Genomic DNA, 16693 nt, shown 5'->3' with positions numbered 1-16693 from the left:
AGACTTTGAGGAACAGGGAAAGTATGGGAGAAAAATGCCTCCCACAGCCTCAGAGGTGAGGCAATTCTGTCAGCCCAGCAAGGGAAAGAAAACCATTGATTCCCTTAAGAAATGCACCCACCTGTCCCTCCTTGTGGACACTCATCTTCTTCATGGGCCTTAGGAAGGGAGCTCTATTGCTGATTGGTTGGACAGAGCATGCAGCTTCTGTTTTTGGCTCCTGTACACCTGGAAGGCTTATCTGACCTCCCCCCTGCTCTGATACTCCATTCTAAACTCTACACCTCCTAGGAACAGGTTTGTGGGCCTTGCTGTGGGCTTTGCCAGACTGGTCTGGGCAGTGCAGGAAAAATGCCAGCCAGAGTCAAGGACAGTTGAGCTGAGAGAGAAGGAAAAACTTGATAATTCAGAAAAGAAGCAACGAGCTGCAGGAGAAGGATTCTGGACATCCCAGAAGACTCTGACCTAGGCCCAGAGAATGTTCCAGAGTGGTGAGGAAATGAAGGCAGGAAAAAGAGTGTAGGAAATTATTAATTTTGTCTGGATCTGTACACCTTTTGTATTGTCTAAAGTAAAGAGAAACTGTGTTTGGAAAGTTTTATAAAGCAAGTCTGGAGCTTTGAGAGAGGGGGTGCTTAAGCTACTGGAGAGACTGAGGGCCTCAGCACTGGTACTATTTGTGTAAAGCAGTAACAGACAGCCTGTGCCCAGGAAGTGTGCTAGAGAGGCCAAGGAAAGAAACAATGTTGCAGGCTACCTCAAACCAAGGGAAGCACATGGATCAAGCCTGTAGGACTCAAACTCATCAGCCTGGTGGGTGTTCAGCAGAGGGAGCTTGATCGACATGAAAACAAATGGCAAAATCTAGCTCTAAACTTGTGGCCCAATATATATTTTGGAAGGGTCTAATGAAGTATCAATTTAGTTTAAACTACTGGACATCACCAATGACGTGGAAAGATGGTATACGGCTGACAGGGTAAACCGTAGATAACACTAGCACTCCTGAAACACGATTTGTGGCAACACGTTACAATACCTAAATGAGAGAATGCCACCAAACACTTGTCTATAATGAAGCACATATGACCCAAAAGATGCATTTGCTTTCACATGAAATGTAAGCAGACCACTGAGATTTGTGATGTCTGTCAGGATATAATCTACAGAGAGCTATTTCTGCATGTGGACAGAGTGCCAGATTTTATAGTGGCTTTTGTATTGGATTTGAATTGGGTTGTATAGAGGGTAAGTTGGGGCAGAATTTGATCCTTTCTCCTAATGAATGTCAAGTACAGACCATAGAAAAATTAACACATATGCAAATTCTGGAGTCTTTACTCAGGCAAAAGGCCCAAAGAGTTCAGTTAAGGGTTGGACCCATAGAGTACCTTGGTTGGTTGGTTGGTTGTTTAAGAAACAAGTAAGCTTTTTTCCCTTCATGTCCAAATACAGGTTGTGTCATATACCTTTAAGTTATTTTTAGTTCAGACTATTCTATTTACTCATTACTACAATTAATGTTTCATATGCAGAATGAAACATTGCAATAGCTTGACAGTCCTTATCTTCATCTAAATGGCTAAAAACATTCTTACAAGTCAAGATTATGATTCTATGTTAACACACTGCTTTTTGAGTTGCTACCTCTTAGAAGTTGCCAGTAATAAACTTCTAATAATTGGTAGTAATAACAGAACTATCCAGTGACTGTTCGCTGTGCACAATAAACCCCAAATTAAAAGGCATGTAACAATACCAGATATAATTCTCACTCTGAACTTACATTCCTTTTGAACTGTTTAGTAATACTACTGGTAGATGCAGGATACCAAATCGTGAGTTACTGTTCAAATTTATTTAAATTCTGCAATTTCTCAGCACAGAGAACTAGATGAATTTTATATTATATGATTACAAACATCTGTATACAACCCAAAGAAAACGGTGTGGGTTTGCTAGAAAGTTGGGAAAGGAACCGTGCTTACAAGTGTTCTTCTGCATAAAATATTATGTCTATCATGAATTCAGTAATGGCCCTTGTCAGTAGTTAAACACATTTTCATTACAATGTGATTAACAAGTCCACTTATATACCAGACATCAGTTTACGTGTAGTGTTGGTGCAATCTTTTAAAGGAAAAAAAAAAGTAGGGTGGGGTGTTTTTTTGTGCGTTTTTTTTTTAAATCAAACCTATCAAACTACATAGTCTGGAGTGAAAAAGTTTTTGTATGTAGACAAATTAGTAATGTTCTGTTCTTCTACATTTTTAAAATATTGATTCAGATTTTAATAGAAAACAAACAATGGGGTCCAAAGTCATCCATTTGCTTGTTGTGTGTTCTTTATATTCTGTATTGGAAGTTCAAGGATTCTCAGGATCTCTCGGCATGTTTCTCTTCCACTAATATTCAGACATTGATACAACTAACTGTACAACAAAACTCAGACACACCCTGATACCTACTTTCTACTAAAACCGCAAAATATAAAATGATATCTTCCAGAACAACAGAGCAATCTTTTGTAGTTCAATCATATTTATAAGGATTTTCTATAGTTTATAATCTTCTCTGTTGGTCTTCAATACCTGATCTCAAAGAATGATACTATTTAGGTCATTCTAGTTAAAAGAACTATTACTTTCTGAGAAACTTACTGAGATGCCATTGCTAGTTCAAAGATTCCCTGGATACTATCACATGATTCATCACCACACAAAATTATTTATATATATATATTATTGGACTGCAGCACTCTTATTTTTGGTGAAGTTTACTGTACAGGTGACAAAATGGTTCTCTGCCTTGAGAGCATATTCCCATTTGTAATCTTCTTGCAGATTTACATTTTGTGCAGGAGGGTGCGTGAGAGAAATATATCATACACATACACAATCTCTCACGCATATACTTTGTATATATTATTGATTAATTTTTATTAGGATAAAAAAAGTTTCACTAGGACAAATTGGCTATTATAATGATATTTTTTCAATAAATAAATAATAAAAAAAATAAGACCAGACCCTGTCCCTTGTTAATTCTGATTTGTAATGCTCTGATAGTGGAAACCAAACTCTAAACAGACCTAAGTGGTCCACTGAGCCTCTGGCTTAACTAAATCCACTAGTTGCGTAGAGCTAGTTTAACTGTTCCTATGTCACCTGCCTCACCACACCCAGTACAGAGATCATGTTGAGGGGAAGGCTGTTGCCAAAGGACTTCTGTACCCTAGGACCAGGAGGTGAGGAATAAAAGAGATGTATAGCCATCTTTGCCACATCAGGTGCAGAACCTGCATGGTACAGAGTTAGGCCAAAACTGAAAATTGACCCCAAAATAGATTTCCTTTATTTTCTGTTAAAAATTCACAAGCATTTTACAAACAGACTACTCTTAATGAAACAACATGAGTTTCCCAATTAAATTACAAAATATGTGAATAAATTGTAAAGGGGAACATTAAATCACAAATTACTTATGAAAATTAATCTCAAGAATGTAATGAAGTAAACCTATTGGCTATACAAAGAGTAATTTTTTTCCAGTTGTGTTACACAGGAACAGAACAAAACCTCCTTGTACCTTCCAATCTTAGCGACAGACTTAAGTGCTATGCCGGATCATGGCCTAAATGGGAACTGAGGGCGCTCAGCATACAGCAACACTTGGTCCAATAATAGACCTGTTCTCCTTAGCAAGAGGACATAACTGGAGTTTTAATATTTTTTTCCCTTTTAGTTGGTTAAACAGAACATGGCATAATAATGCTTATAGGTTTACTGTAGTTCTGTGAAAGAAACTGAAGATGAGTTTACTTGTTAAAATATGCCCTTTACAAACAGACCAAAAAAGGCCTAAGGCATAAATTATATATCCCAGAAATGCCTGAGAAACCAGCCCAATCACACTCAAGACTCATCTGTATCAGACAATTAAGCCTTCAGTTGCAATCATAGCCTGAACACTGGGAGAAAGCCTTCTAACCTGTTCACCTATCCCACAAAACTTTTCAAGGCTAATAATATATTATTTTTGCTGCAAAATATATACATATACCCAAAACAAAGTCCTAGGGATATAGGTTAGGAAACATCTTCCATTTTTGGCACAAAATGGCTGCCAGCTGCGCCATATCAAATTCTTTCTTCTCACTTTCCCCAGACAACTCACAATCCTACTCTCAGTATAGATCAAGTTATTCAATACTGCCTGGACATACACTTTAAACCAGTATTTATTTCGTTGCAGAGATATAGAAACAACTACTTTTTGTAGCTAAAATGGCAAAAAACACGAATTCCCCCATATTCAGAGGAATATTAAATAGCTCATTACAGAACGCCTTGCAAGTAGTTTAACTTCAAAATTTTCTACAAAATTGTAATTAACAGAAACTCCATCACATTCTCTGCATCCTTTTTATCTTTTTCTGGTTAATGTTGTTTACATATTCACACTTATTTTTACACCTTGAATGTGACTTTCCGATCAATGCAACTGTGATATTTTGAAGTCATGAAACTGAAATCTGTGCCAAATGAGCTGAACCTGGAAAAAGGGAAAATAACTAAGCTGGGATGAAAAGAATTGTGTATATTTGTTAACAATATGTACTGTGCTGACCTTGCAGAGTTTTTAAACAAGTTGTGAGCAATGACCTTCATACAATTACATATCCCTTCTCAGAGAAAAATACAGAAGTACTTTGTCCTCTGAACCAAGACAAAATATTTTTTTCTGAAATGCAGTTGAAAAGCCTACTAAAGAGAGTAGTGACAGGCCAAAGCACCATGAATAACAAAGCAGCTTTTAGTACGTTATTTTTTTCTAGTTCCCTTACCTTCAGATAGTTTTCTTAATGCCAGTTAGAATGAGCCCATCAGATGTTATTTTATGTATGTACAGTATAGTTCACTATCACTATCACATAAACCCTCATCTATTTCCTAGCAAAACTTAGAACTCCAAGTCCTTCAGAATAGTTTGAAAATAAATTTTGCCTCAAGTCCTGCTCACTTTATTCAGATGAGCAACCTCACAGAAGTCAATGGGAGCTGCAGCATTTGGCCCAGAAAAAAGAAAATCAAGGAAACCTGGGTATTAAATTATCAGTCTTAGTCAAGGAAAACCAAGTACCACCATATCTGGAGATGCCAGAATTTTGCCATACCATTTTTTTCTCTCCTTCTCTCAGATTATAATCTTCCTAAAGGATCCCAAAGAGTTTCACAAACACCATACAGTACAATTAAGATTACCTACGGGACAGAAAGTGGCAACTAAGTGTTTTAAAGGACACAAGGGAAGTTTTGCTCAAGAACATATCAGCAATTTGCTACTTTATTACAGAATTGTTATATGGACTATATGTCCAAAGGAATAAGATGAAAAGCTGACCTATTATGCTGGTATGTGAACCTGTATTTCCAGCCCTGTTGTTGAGATTTACAATACATTGCTGAGGAAATCCTTCTAGGTAAAACAAATGTGGATAATCTGTTATCTATTATTCTTGATAGTTTTTATAATTTCATTTCAAGCTGCTGTTTTCATAGAATATATTCTGAAGAAAATAAGGTGTTTATATTTGAAAAAAACAATGAACTGGAATGAGTTATCAAAATTCCTACTAAGCAAAGAAATATGGCAATTATTAATATGGTTTGGAATACTTGTCACCCATTTCACCATAAACAAATCTGCAATTTATATAATAGTTTATGACTTTTGTCATTTAAAAAAGAAGTTGCTTTTTTTTTAAACAGGAAGACACCAAAAATTAATACTTTGTACCTATAAATTTTGTACCTATAAATAAATTTTTTATTTGAGAATATCAAAGAACTATAAAAATGAGTATTAATATCCCTATTTGCAAAGACTCAAGGTCACAAAGCAGATTAATGACAGAGTCTGAAATAGGACCTAGATCACTGACTCTCAGCCTATTCTGACTACTAGATCACTCTGCTATCCTAGCATCTGAACAACTATATATAAATGCTAGTTTGCAAAGTAGAATAGAGTTTTCAGTCTCAACGCATTGTATATTTACCAGTATTAATTTAAAAGGCATACGTTTATCCATGCCAAAACTCTTGGCAACTATACAAAGTGTGTGTGTGTATCTATCTACCTACCTATATTTTGCTGGGAAGAGTTGCTATACACAGTTCAAAAGTTGTTGTTTCCTGACCCACAGGAGGATGAACTTCTGTGATCACTTCACCCATCACAGAAGTTCATCCTCCTGTGCTCAAGAGACAACAACTTTTGAACTGTGTATAACAACTCTTCCCAGCAATTCAGGGTGGAAAGAATGCTGTATGCAAATGAAACTAGAGAGGAATTTTAGGTAGGCAAAATGTAATGACTCAGTTGGGCTTTAGCCAAACAGACAGGCTAGCACATTATTCTTGCAAAAATAAATGAACGAGGCCTTGGTTTTACCTTTCAGATGAAAGACAGCATAACAACACTTACCCTACTTCGGTAGATGTTCAATACTGATTGAGGGGGAGTGTACAAGTTATAAGTAGCATTTTATTATGTATAATATCAATTTGTTGATTCAACCTCTCTGATGTAAATTAATTACAACAATGAAAAAGAGAACAGTAACTCTGTGTGAGATAAAAGGTAAATTGGGGTCTGTAAGGGAAGACAGTGAAGAGGCATACTTCAAAGAACAATTGCATACAAACTAGATTTTACCTTTTGTGCATGTAATGTTGGTAACTTCACCATGATATTAAACATAATTCTGAGCACCTGAAGTGTGAACAGATGGCAATTTTCCTTTATGATTTTCAGTTTTATGTTAAGTTTTGCATGTGTTGCTGTCATTTAGGTCAATGTACTATTACCTTTTATATTTAAAATAGCTTCTTACATTTGTTACTATTAGCAATATAATGTTCAGGTAGAGTTGAAGATCAAAAAGAGCTCTATTTGCATTTTTATATTAGTAAAACTTAGTACGTCACATGTACCATCTACTGTATTTAGTTTATTCTGTGAAAGTATTTTTGTGTAGTTTGATAATATTCAACCTAGCCTATCCACATATTTTAATCGCCTATTAATATTTTTAAATATCAGGTTGGAGTCAGAAGAATAAACAAAAGTATACTATGGCTCTATCTTACCAAGAGTATAAGCCCTGGACAAATAGATTTAATTAATTTAATGTAATTAAAATGCTGAACTAATGTATTCTCAACCACTAGAAATTTCAAGTTTTAGAGGGCATCCTGTTGAGGAAGATGGATCACTATAGAGCAAACAAAAATATTAAAGCATTCATGCACACTTTTCAATTCTCCTGGGAGCAAATGTTGAAACCTGTGCTTCCCACAGCATTTAGAAGAAACCAGAGAAAATTCCAGAATAATGTAGTCCTATTATATGAAAAGGTACCAGATAATTAAACTTAGGGACAGCAATCTTAAACCAATCACTAATACTTAATTTGGAGTTCTAAATATTTCAAAGTGTAGGCTCGTTTGGGGTTTGGAGTTAAATACAATATAAAACGTGTGGTTTGGATACTTTTTCTTTTGTATATATACACCTGTAAAAAAATTGTCACCGAAAATTTCTTCTAACCTAAGGAGACAAACAACCTATCATATGAAAGGCTGTGGCTCATATGAAAGGCTCATATACAAGTTTTAAACACTGTGTTTGAACAACACTGAAGTGTTACACATTTTCTAATTATCAGGAGACAGGATGGTTTATGTGTTGACAACATGCATTGCAGACTTTCCACTTCTTTATCTTATATTCACCTCAAGTTGGTATTGATAGAAAAGTAAGCACCAACTGTTAGGAAACCTTCTGTGTACGGGACAGAGATGTGCAAAGTTTTTGGCATGGATTGAGCTGCAAAAAGTACTCAAACTTGGGGTTGGATCTGCTTTTGTAATCCCCATTATTAGTACACTACATTGACCCAAGGAGTATTACTTATCTCAAAAGAAGTCCTTCCAAAACAAAAGGTCTAAGCTTTCTTTGGGGAGATTTGTGCCAGCATTAAAACCACCTCCTTGTTCTAGACCTTGTAAACTTGAGGGACACTTAAGTGTTGGTTAGGATTATTTTGTATTTGTGCATCTGTGGGCTTGTTTTGAAAATGCCAGGACTTTTTGTTAAATATAAGTTCTAAAATCTTAAGCTTCCCAGGGAGAATTTATGAAGAAATTTGAAAATATTTAGTGCAGTAAATCATCAGAACTGGGTGAAATTCATCCATGAGTTCTCAAGGAAGCATGAAATAGCAAATAATAATAATAATAATAATAATAATAATAGGAGATAATATTACAGCAGAGATACTAACAAGGAGGAAAAAAAACCACAAACAAAACCTGTTCCTGACTGGAAAATTATTCACACAGTGCAAATCTCCAGAAGAGGAATGCAAAGTGATCACAAGAATTACAGACCAGTAAACCTCAATTCAGTTTGAGGAAACTGACAAAGTGTGTAATTAAAGATTATCTAAGCTCTCTATTAGTTTAACATAACCAGAAAGCAACACACCAACACAGGTTGTGTATCAGAGAATGTCATGCCTCATATCAACCTGCTAGATGGTTTTTGGAAAATTAATAAAATACTAGATAAAGACAAACCAACTAGTATATGATAATTAACTAGGATTTCTAAAAATAAAATTTAAAATGAGGTCTGTTATAAAGAATATTAAAGAAAAAACTAAAGATAAAGGGCAAATTAAAAACTGACTCTTTCCTAGGACAAAAACAATTGTAGTAAATGGCTGCTCTTCATAGTGGACAGATGTTGATAATGTGTTTCTCAGAGCTATTATTAGGTGAATGTGGACAGTTTTGGATGATATCAGTTTTATCAAAGTTCTTTGTGACCAGGCATCATGGGAGGAATTGGTTAGCATCATGTTTAATCTCTCTTATGGCCCAAGAAGTTCCAGGTGCTAAGGCTATTGGGCCTTGATATGGATCAGAGGACGAGTGTGCAGTTTTTTCCGTAGGCATATCATCATATTTAGGTGAAGAAGTGAAGAAACAGCGGATGAAATTTTATGTTAGTTTTGGAAAGATCAGATTATAAAAATCAGTTTATCCTTTATTGACTAGGAAATAAGGGGTGTCTTTTTGTGTTAAACTAACTGCTTAATCGCAGAGCTACAGGGAGGGAGTTAGGGAGCTCTAAATTCACTAACACACCTACAGCTCATGAAGTCAAAACTACGAGATTCACTTCTTGAACAGCTACAGAAAGAAATAGCTTTTATTAGCTTATCTTTATATGAAATTAGATGGAAACTTCTGTGGAGCCTGGGAGAATCACTTTTATAATGCACCATGGAGCTAGGCTAGACCAAAAGGTAATGTGAACCACGACCATGTCAAGTTTCCTACAATAAACATAGTGAACTATTGATGGCTTTCAGCTAGACAGTAGGTATAGTTGTCATAAACAGATAGTTAAGGGTTAATGTCTCTTTTACCTGTAAAGGGTTAAGAAGCTCAGTGAACCTGGCTGACACCTGACAAGAGGACCAATAGGGGGACAAGATACATTCAAATCTTGGTGGAGGGAAGTCTTTGTTTGTGCTTTTTGTGTTGTTCGTTGTTCGCTCCTGGGGCTAAGAGGGACCAGACGTACACCCAGGCTTTCCCAATCTTTCTGAATCAGTTTTCATGTTTCAAAATTGTAAGTAATAGTCAGGCAAGACAGATTAGTCTTATGTTTGTTTTCTTAACTTGTAAATGTGTCTTTTTTGCTGGAAGGATTTTTTACCTCCGTTTGCTGTAACTTTAAATCTAAGGCTCAGGGGGGGTCCCTCTAGTCTATATGATTCTGAGTACCCTGTAAAGCATTTTCCATCCTGATTTTACAGAGATAACTTTTACTTTTTTTCTTTCTTTAATTAATAGCTTTCTTTTTAAGAACCTGATTGATTTTTCCTTGTTCTAAAATCCAAGGGATTGAGTCTGAACTCACCAGGGATTGGTGGGGGGAAAGGAAGGGGAATGGTTAATTCCTCCATGTTTTAAGATCCAAGGAGTTTGGATCGGCGTGAAGCCTCTCAAGGCAACTCGGGGAGGGGAAAGTCTGGGGGGGAAAAAGGAGGGGGATGGTTAATTTCTCCTTGTTTTAAGACCCAAGGGGTTTGGGTCTGGGTTCCCCAGGGAAGGTTTTGGGGGAACAGAAAGTGTGCCAGACACTAAATTCTGGCTGGTGGCAGCGTACCAGATTTAAGCTAGTAATTAAACTTAAAAGTGTTCATGCAGGTCCCCACTTTTTGTAACCTAAAGTTCAAAGTGGGGGAAAAACCTTGACAATAGTACAAGCAGATATGAATCTTAATTGTCAACTGAAGTGAGATTATTTTGTATTCTAGGAATTTTTAGCTACCTAAGGTCAAGAAGTGGTTGAAACCCCACCCTGATTTCCAGTAAATTATGAAATATAGAAAATATTTCTTGACATGACTGTGTATCTGGTACTGCATTGATAATGTGTTACCTTTGTGCCTAGTAACTTTCCTCATGTGAGAATTCCCTTGGAGTTCAGTGTGACTGTTCATGTGCATGAAGTTGCTCAAATGTAGAAGTGTTTGCAGGATCAAGTGCTAAAAGATTTATTATGTGTTTACCAATTTTTGAGATATGAGAGATTATTTTACTAAGTCTAGATAGAAGGAATCTTCCAACATTCTAAGAAATAACTATTTGAGATAATAAATATAATAATTTTGTCTTTGGTGATTTATTTATTTATTCTGTGACACAGGAAGAGTGTCAGATCCATAAAGGTAATTTTGGTGGGAAAAGACCATTAGAAAAAAAGACAATTTTCTCTAGACTGATGTGGAAGTTACTCTGCCTTGGTTCTATCAAGCAGGAGAAATGCTGGAATAGACAATTTGTATATCCTGTCATACCACAGAACCTATATGGGGTTCCTTCCTTAGGTAATTTTTCCTTTATTTTGAGGTATCTGTCAAAGAGAGCAACTGTCTTTGCATTAATCCCTTTTATGGTAGCATCCAGGTTCTCTTTAAAAAGCTTATGGCACCTCAAAGAGAAAAGCCATTTGATTTAAGTTACACGCAAAATCATCTGACCAGAGTTTGAACCACAGGGAATTTCCATCTTCTCATTAAAGCAACATTCTAAATAGGACCATAAAGAACCTCTGTAGCTGTATCGGCAGTGAAAAAGTGAAAGTCAGCAGCCAGAGCAATTAAGTCTACAGGAATTTTGGATTTACTGTATTTCTTTCTATAATCAGAGTCTAAAATTAGATCTTAAAGCCACTTTACAATGAGTCCAGAGGTAAGGCATGAGTGAATTACCACATTAAGAACTTGAGCTGGAAGTTTTATACCTTGTGAGAGTATCTGTGTGATTATTTTCTATCCATGGGATCTTTGTTCTAAACATTAACTTTCAGTATGAAAGGCTTTTTTATAGTGTTTACAGTAAAGGTGAATCCACAATGGGTGCTAGCTCTCCTTCTCAGAGACTAGGCTTGGGAATTCTTTCTAACTTGTGAAGAGACTTCAGAAAGGATTGTTAAGGCCCAGATTCTCCCAACATTGTTGTAAGATTTATTAGTGTTATTGTGATAAGAAATACTTTGTCCTCTATTTCACCTTTGGTAAATAGTCACTAAAACTCTTCTTATTCACTGAGTTATGAGAATATTCCAATTCCTTAGACATTTGTGTATGTACAATTCATATGTTTTAACCTCAATGTCTTCTGAGGGATTCATAAACTTCCTTTTTGTTTCTTTTGGAAAAGAAACTTTGCTGTCAGAGAACACAGAAAATGGAGAGGGAGAAGGGGTGAGTGTGATTTTGCCTTATCATTGAGGCCTCTCATCCTTTCTTGAGGACAAAGAATGTAATTCTAAACCCACTGAAGACAATAAAAGAACTCACATTGCTTTCATTGGTGGAAGATTTCACCCAAAGAGTAGAAGGTTGACTTTGACTTCTTTCTGTATACTTTAAATCCTCCTTAGTTTTAAAGACCTCTTTATCGATTATTTTTAAGTTTAAGTTACCCTTCCTATGCTTCTTTAAAGTGATAGCACTAGCCTTTGTGTATGAGTTTGAAACACTGTTGCACACTGCCAAGCCTGTGGTTCAAGTCCTCCAATTCAAGGTTTATCTACAGAAGATATCTGAATGATGCGAAGGTGATTATCTCCGCAAAGCAGCAGATTGAACTTGTTCTTGAAGGAGCTAAAGTTAGGTTGGATATGGGGAGAGGATTATCTACTTTGGAAACCAATCTTGCATTATACATCTATGGCATCTTCTTCCATTCCTCCTGACTAAACTGTACATGGATATTTTATACACTGAAATGGTCTTTAGCCTCATCACATAAAACCGTAACTAGAATTCAAGAAAGCAATTCCTAATCAAGTAGTGTTTTTGGTGGCTCATTGAAATAGATGCCCAGGAATACATACTGGTGATCCAAATAGCTAGAAGCAGGATACAAATCAGTTTAATCCATTACAGAAAATTGGAAACTTCTATGTTCCTTGAAAAATAGAAAGTTACCGTGTTAAACTAGGTTTGGGGTTTCTGTTTGTTTTTTGAGAGATTGGGGTGGCTCAGTATCCCCTGTGCTCTTTCATCTTGACAATATCAAAAATAGTAATAATAATCATTTGATGCTTAATTAGCAGTATGGTCTAACTATATCATACTTACCTGGATGACATTTTATGCAATAAGAACTCTTGAATTTCAGGATCAACAGCCTCCTCCCCCACAAAAAAAATTGATCTTTATCAAGAGAAAGTAATACTCAATATACAAGTTATTCAATACATAGTGTAGGACAGAGAGCCAAAGTCTGCCCTTAGGGTATGTACTGAATTCCCACTAATGTTCCGTGTATCAGAGGACAGGCTTTGGGCCACTGTATTCCCACTTGTGGAACAGGCTTATTGCAAAAGATAAATTAGCTATTATACTACAAGTGAATCAATAGTTTCTTTTTAATAAAAATATAGGTTTCTTGTTCTGTCCTTCCATCACTAGTGTCTCCTCCCTCGCCTTGATTTTAAGTCACACAATACAGAAAAAATAAAGTTTCCTTCCAAATTTAGTATGAGATATATTTAAAGTCCAATACAGAACAATGTAAAGTAGAATAAATGTGCCCTCATCTTACTTCTCTCATTTTGCTTATTTCTATTTTACTGATTTCAACTGACAGGAGTATTCAGATGGGAGAGAAGCAAGGTAAACTTGGAAGTAGCTATGAATATATCATCCTAGTCTTTATTTAGCTGAGCTGTCAAATCCGATAGGAAAAAATGACAGTCATTCATCATTTTGATATGCTGAAACCTCCACTTGTAGTATAATATGTGGTGACCCTGAGATACATGAGATTCATTTGGATGGCAAAGTGTCAAATTTATATAATGAGGTTTTGCATTGAAATTACACAAAAATCGAAGATATGTAGAACATACATTAGGGCAGGATATGGTCCTTTGAATGTTATTCTCAATGCTCGTACCAGCAGCAACCGTCATCTGAAAAAGGGGGCAACAGAGAGTCCACTCAATTGAATAGAATTTTTTGAAGTGTTACAGTATATTCAAATTATACCACGTTAAACAGATGAATATTTTAAATTTTCATTCACACAAGATGACCTAATGCAATGTTCATCTGGTTCAACCTAAACTTGCAAAAAAAAATTGAAAGTATTGTTACACACGGTGTGAAAATCATGGCTGGCTAAAAGCAGTCTCATGATGAGTCAGCAAGTTCGTATTATTTACCTCCATAGAAACGAATGCAGAAGTCTGAAGCAGTGTCAAAACTTAATTATGGAGGTGCCAGTCACAGCTCTATGGTTAGGTATAAGTTGAGCTTTCCACTTAAAGCAGGAATTCAACCTCTTTGTTATATCTGAATACAGGATATCCTCCTTCAGATTAAAACACATTCTCTGACTTGAGAGATTTTTTCCGACAAATTGGAGGAAAAAATTAATTAATTTTACCATTAAGAAATTTAGCATTCTATCTCACACCTTTCTATTGCCTTGAATGATCTTAATAAAGGAGTCTTTTAACTTCCTATATAGTTAAAACTCATTGAAATCTCATGCATAGTCTAAATATGAACAATATCTGTAGAATTAATAGTCATTTTGTTAATATTTTTCATAACAGTATGTTTCTCTTTCAGCAGTAGTTGATACATAAAATATTTTTCTTAAGAGAAACTCTGAATGGCAATCTGACTGGCTGACTTTCCTTCAGACCTTAATACATACATCAGAGGAAATAAATAGCTTGTGTTTTTAAATTTCTAGTTTCATCAGTACTGAATTAATTTAAAAGGAAACAATTATACATCAAGAAAGTATGGCCATAAACTAAAGATTTCCAAATGTTTCTGATTAAAACACTGATAGTATATGTAACAATACACACATTATACTGATTTCATGTTTATTATAGTCAGAATTCATTGTCTCTTGAAGTAAATACCGACCTAACTTAATTAAGCCAGTGTTTACCTCTTACTCTCTAAAGGTGGTGTTCATATCAACAAATGTCAATATTTTCCTGTTACAGTGTTTATAGCATAACAAGAAAGTAGGACAGATACACCTGCATTATGTGTCGACATTAATTTTATAACTACTTTATTATTTATGGAATGAGGAACTGAATCCATGCTTTACCATAATGTAGTCAAGTTGTAACCAGGTATATGCACAGGTTTCAATTTGTTTTGATAACATCCACAGGTTATGCTTTTATGCATCTTCACCTATTATCAAAATATTATCAATGCACTTCAAATGTGCTTTGTAATACTTTAAAAAGACTTATAAGATTTTTAGTTTTTTTATTTCTTAAAAGGAATATGCTACTGGTGGAAACAACATTTAAATCTTGGAACTCCAGCCAAACAGAATCTATTCACACACACTGAAAGGACCTTTGTTTACTTCTATGACATGCCCATTCTTCAGATTCTTATTATTTATTGTTCCTTTCAAAATTGACACATTATTCCAAGAAATTTTTACAGTATTTTGGTCAAATTTCTTTTCATTTTTTGGTTGGTTTTTGTTTAGTAATGTACAGAATGTCTCTAGATATAGATTAGCTACATTCAACAAGAATGTTTCTGTGCATAACAAGTTCACAATCAATTCACAGGTAATGTGTAGGTGGTTCTTTAACAAAACCACTATCCTGAAATTTTAAAAGAAAAACACAGCCTATATTATATCAGCATGGTATCGGCTTTAAATAGCAGTATCTCAAAACAATGAAACATACAATTTAAACAATGAACAAATACTTTACATAATATCACCACTTTCAGATTGCTTAAAAAATTAGCCCAGTTCCTATTTAAAAAATGAGCTTGTGTTTACATATAAATATCTAAAATAAAGAAAAATAGTGTATGTATGTATTTATTCAGTTATACATATATGTACTCTATATACGTGATGGTGATATCTTGTGAAAAACTGGGTTTACCATACACTTTTGACTGCTGCATCTGCCATTTGGCCACTAAGCTATCACCTCTGGGAGGTAGAATTCTGTTCGTTCTAACCTTTGACTAGCTTCAGATACATTCGTTTTAAAGAGCCTTTGAGATTTTTCCCCCTGTTTTTCCCCTTCCAAAATGTGGATTTCATACCCCAAAGAACATTGTGTGGGATAAGTATAGTCAATTCTAACCTGTGACAGATTTAAGATTTAATATCTTGGGACCCTTCAGGGATAGCATGGAAAACTTTACATAATTGAAAATAAGTGATCACTGATTTTTCAATGCTATAGCTTCTATCCCTGGTAATTTCCTGGGCAGTTGTCTCATGGTAATTAAATTGCAAAGTTTTAAGAGGACAGAAATGAAAAACAAAATCCAATACATCTTTTAAAACTCTAAAATATTTCCAATTGTTTTTGTAAAATAAGTGGGATCTATAAAATATATATTGATGTGGCATTTTTCTGGCTATCATTTGAAATTCAATGAATGTGTTATGCAGGGTTTTAATAAGTAACACAGCCATACCAAACTCATGCTGATAAAACCTTTTATCTACATATTTAATATTATAGGAAGTACTTAGTGGTACCTATTATAGTTAATATTCATAACACTTTCTGTTACAATTGAAATTTATTACACTTTGACTCACCTCCTCAGAGAAAGCAATAAATTAATAGGCATTGCAACATGCCAAAAAAGGAAAACTGGTTCAATTTGGAGAAGTGATTTCAGAGATGAAGCCTCAATGCATACAAATATTGGGACTGTCATCTTCCTAAGATTAACTGTGACCCACATCCACATTAAGTTACCTAGGATCCAAACTATAAAGCTGTTTATATATCAAAGCCACAACTTGACTTGAAAGTAGACATTAATTGTAAGTTAGGGCAGACTTCATAGCACAAGTGAAAAAATTTTCATTTGTGAAAAACCCTACAATTAAACAGATGGCCATATTCTACACTTTCTGAAGTTTCTAAAGGGTCTTCTAGGTGCTGTCCCAGGTATAGTAGAATGCAGTGCACTCAACTGGTCTGAGATAACAAATTGCATGGATGAAGGTGCTTAGCATATCAATAAAAGTGCTTTCAGACCTGCTATATAAGCGCTGGTGTA

The 16693-nt window shown here is 35.2% G+C and overlaps 1 protein-coding gene across 9 annotated transcripts in view; it reads right to left on the bottom strand.

Moving 5' to 3' along the window:
* Positions 1–16693, bottom strand: part of PPFIA2 (PTPRF interacting protein alpha 2) — a 666887-nt gene that overhangs the window by 347555 nt on the left and 302639 nt on the right. For 5 of the 9 annotated variants that reach the window (XM_030548621.1, XM_030548623.1, XM_030548626.1 and 2 more), the window contains one exon: positions 13507–13569. The exons of the other annotated variants lie outside the window; for them this stretch is intronic. In XM_030548621.1, coding sequence (XP_030404481.1) covers positions 13507–13569 — 63 coding nt within the window. The remainder of the gene's footprint in view (positions 1–13506; positions 13570–16693) is intronic. 9 annotated transcript variants of the gene reach the window in all.

Source organism: Gopherus evgoodei, chromosome 1 (genome assembly GCF_007399415.2).
Source record: "Gopherus evgoodei ecotype Sinaloan lineage chromosome 1, rGopEvg1_v1.p, whole genome shotgun sequence".
Taxonomy (NCBI): domain Eukaryota; kingdom Metazoa; phylum Chordata; order Testudines; family Testudinidae; genus Gopherus; species Gopherus evgoodei.
Note: the sequence above shows the minus strand (reverse complement) of the source record. Positions and strands in the feature narration are given on the sequence as shown.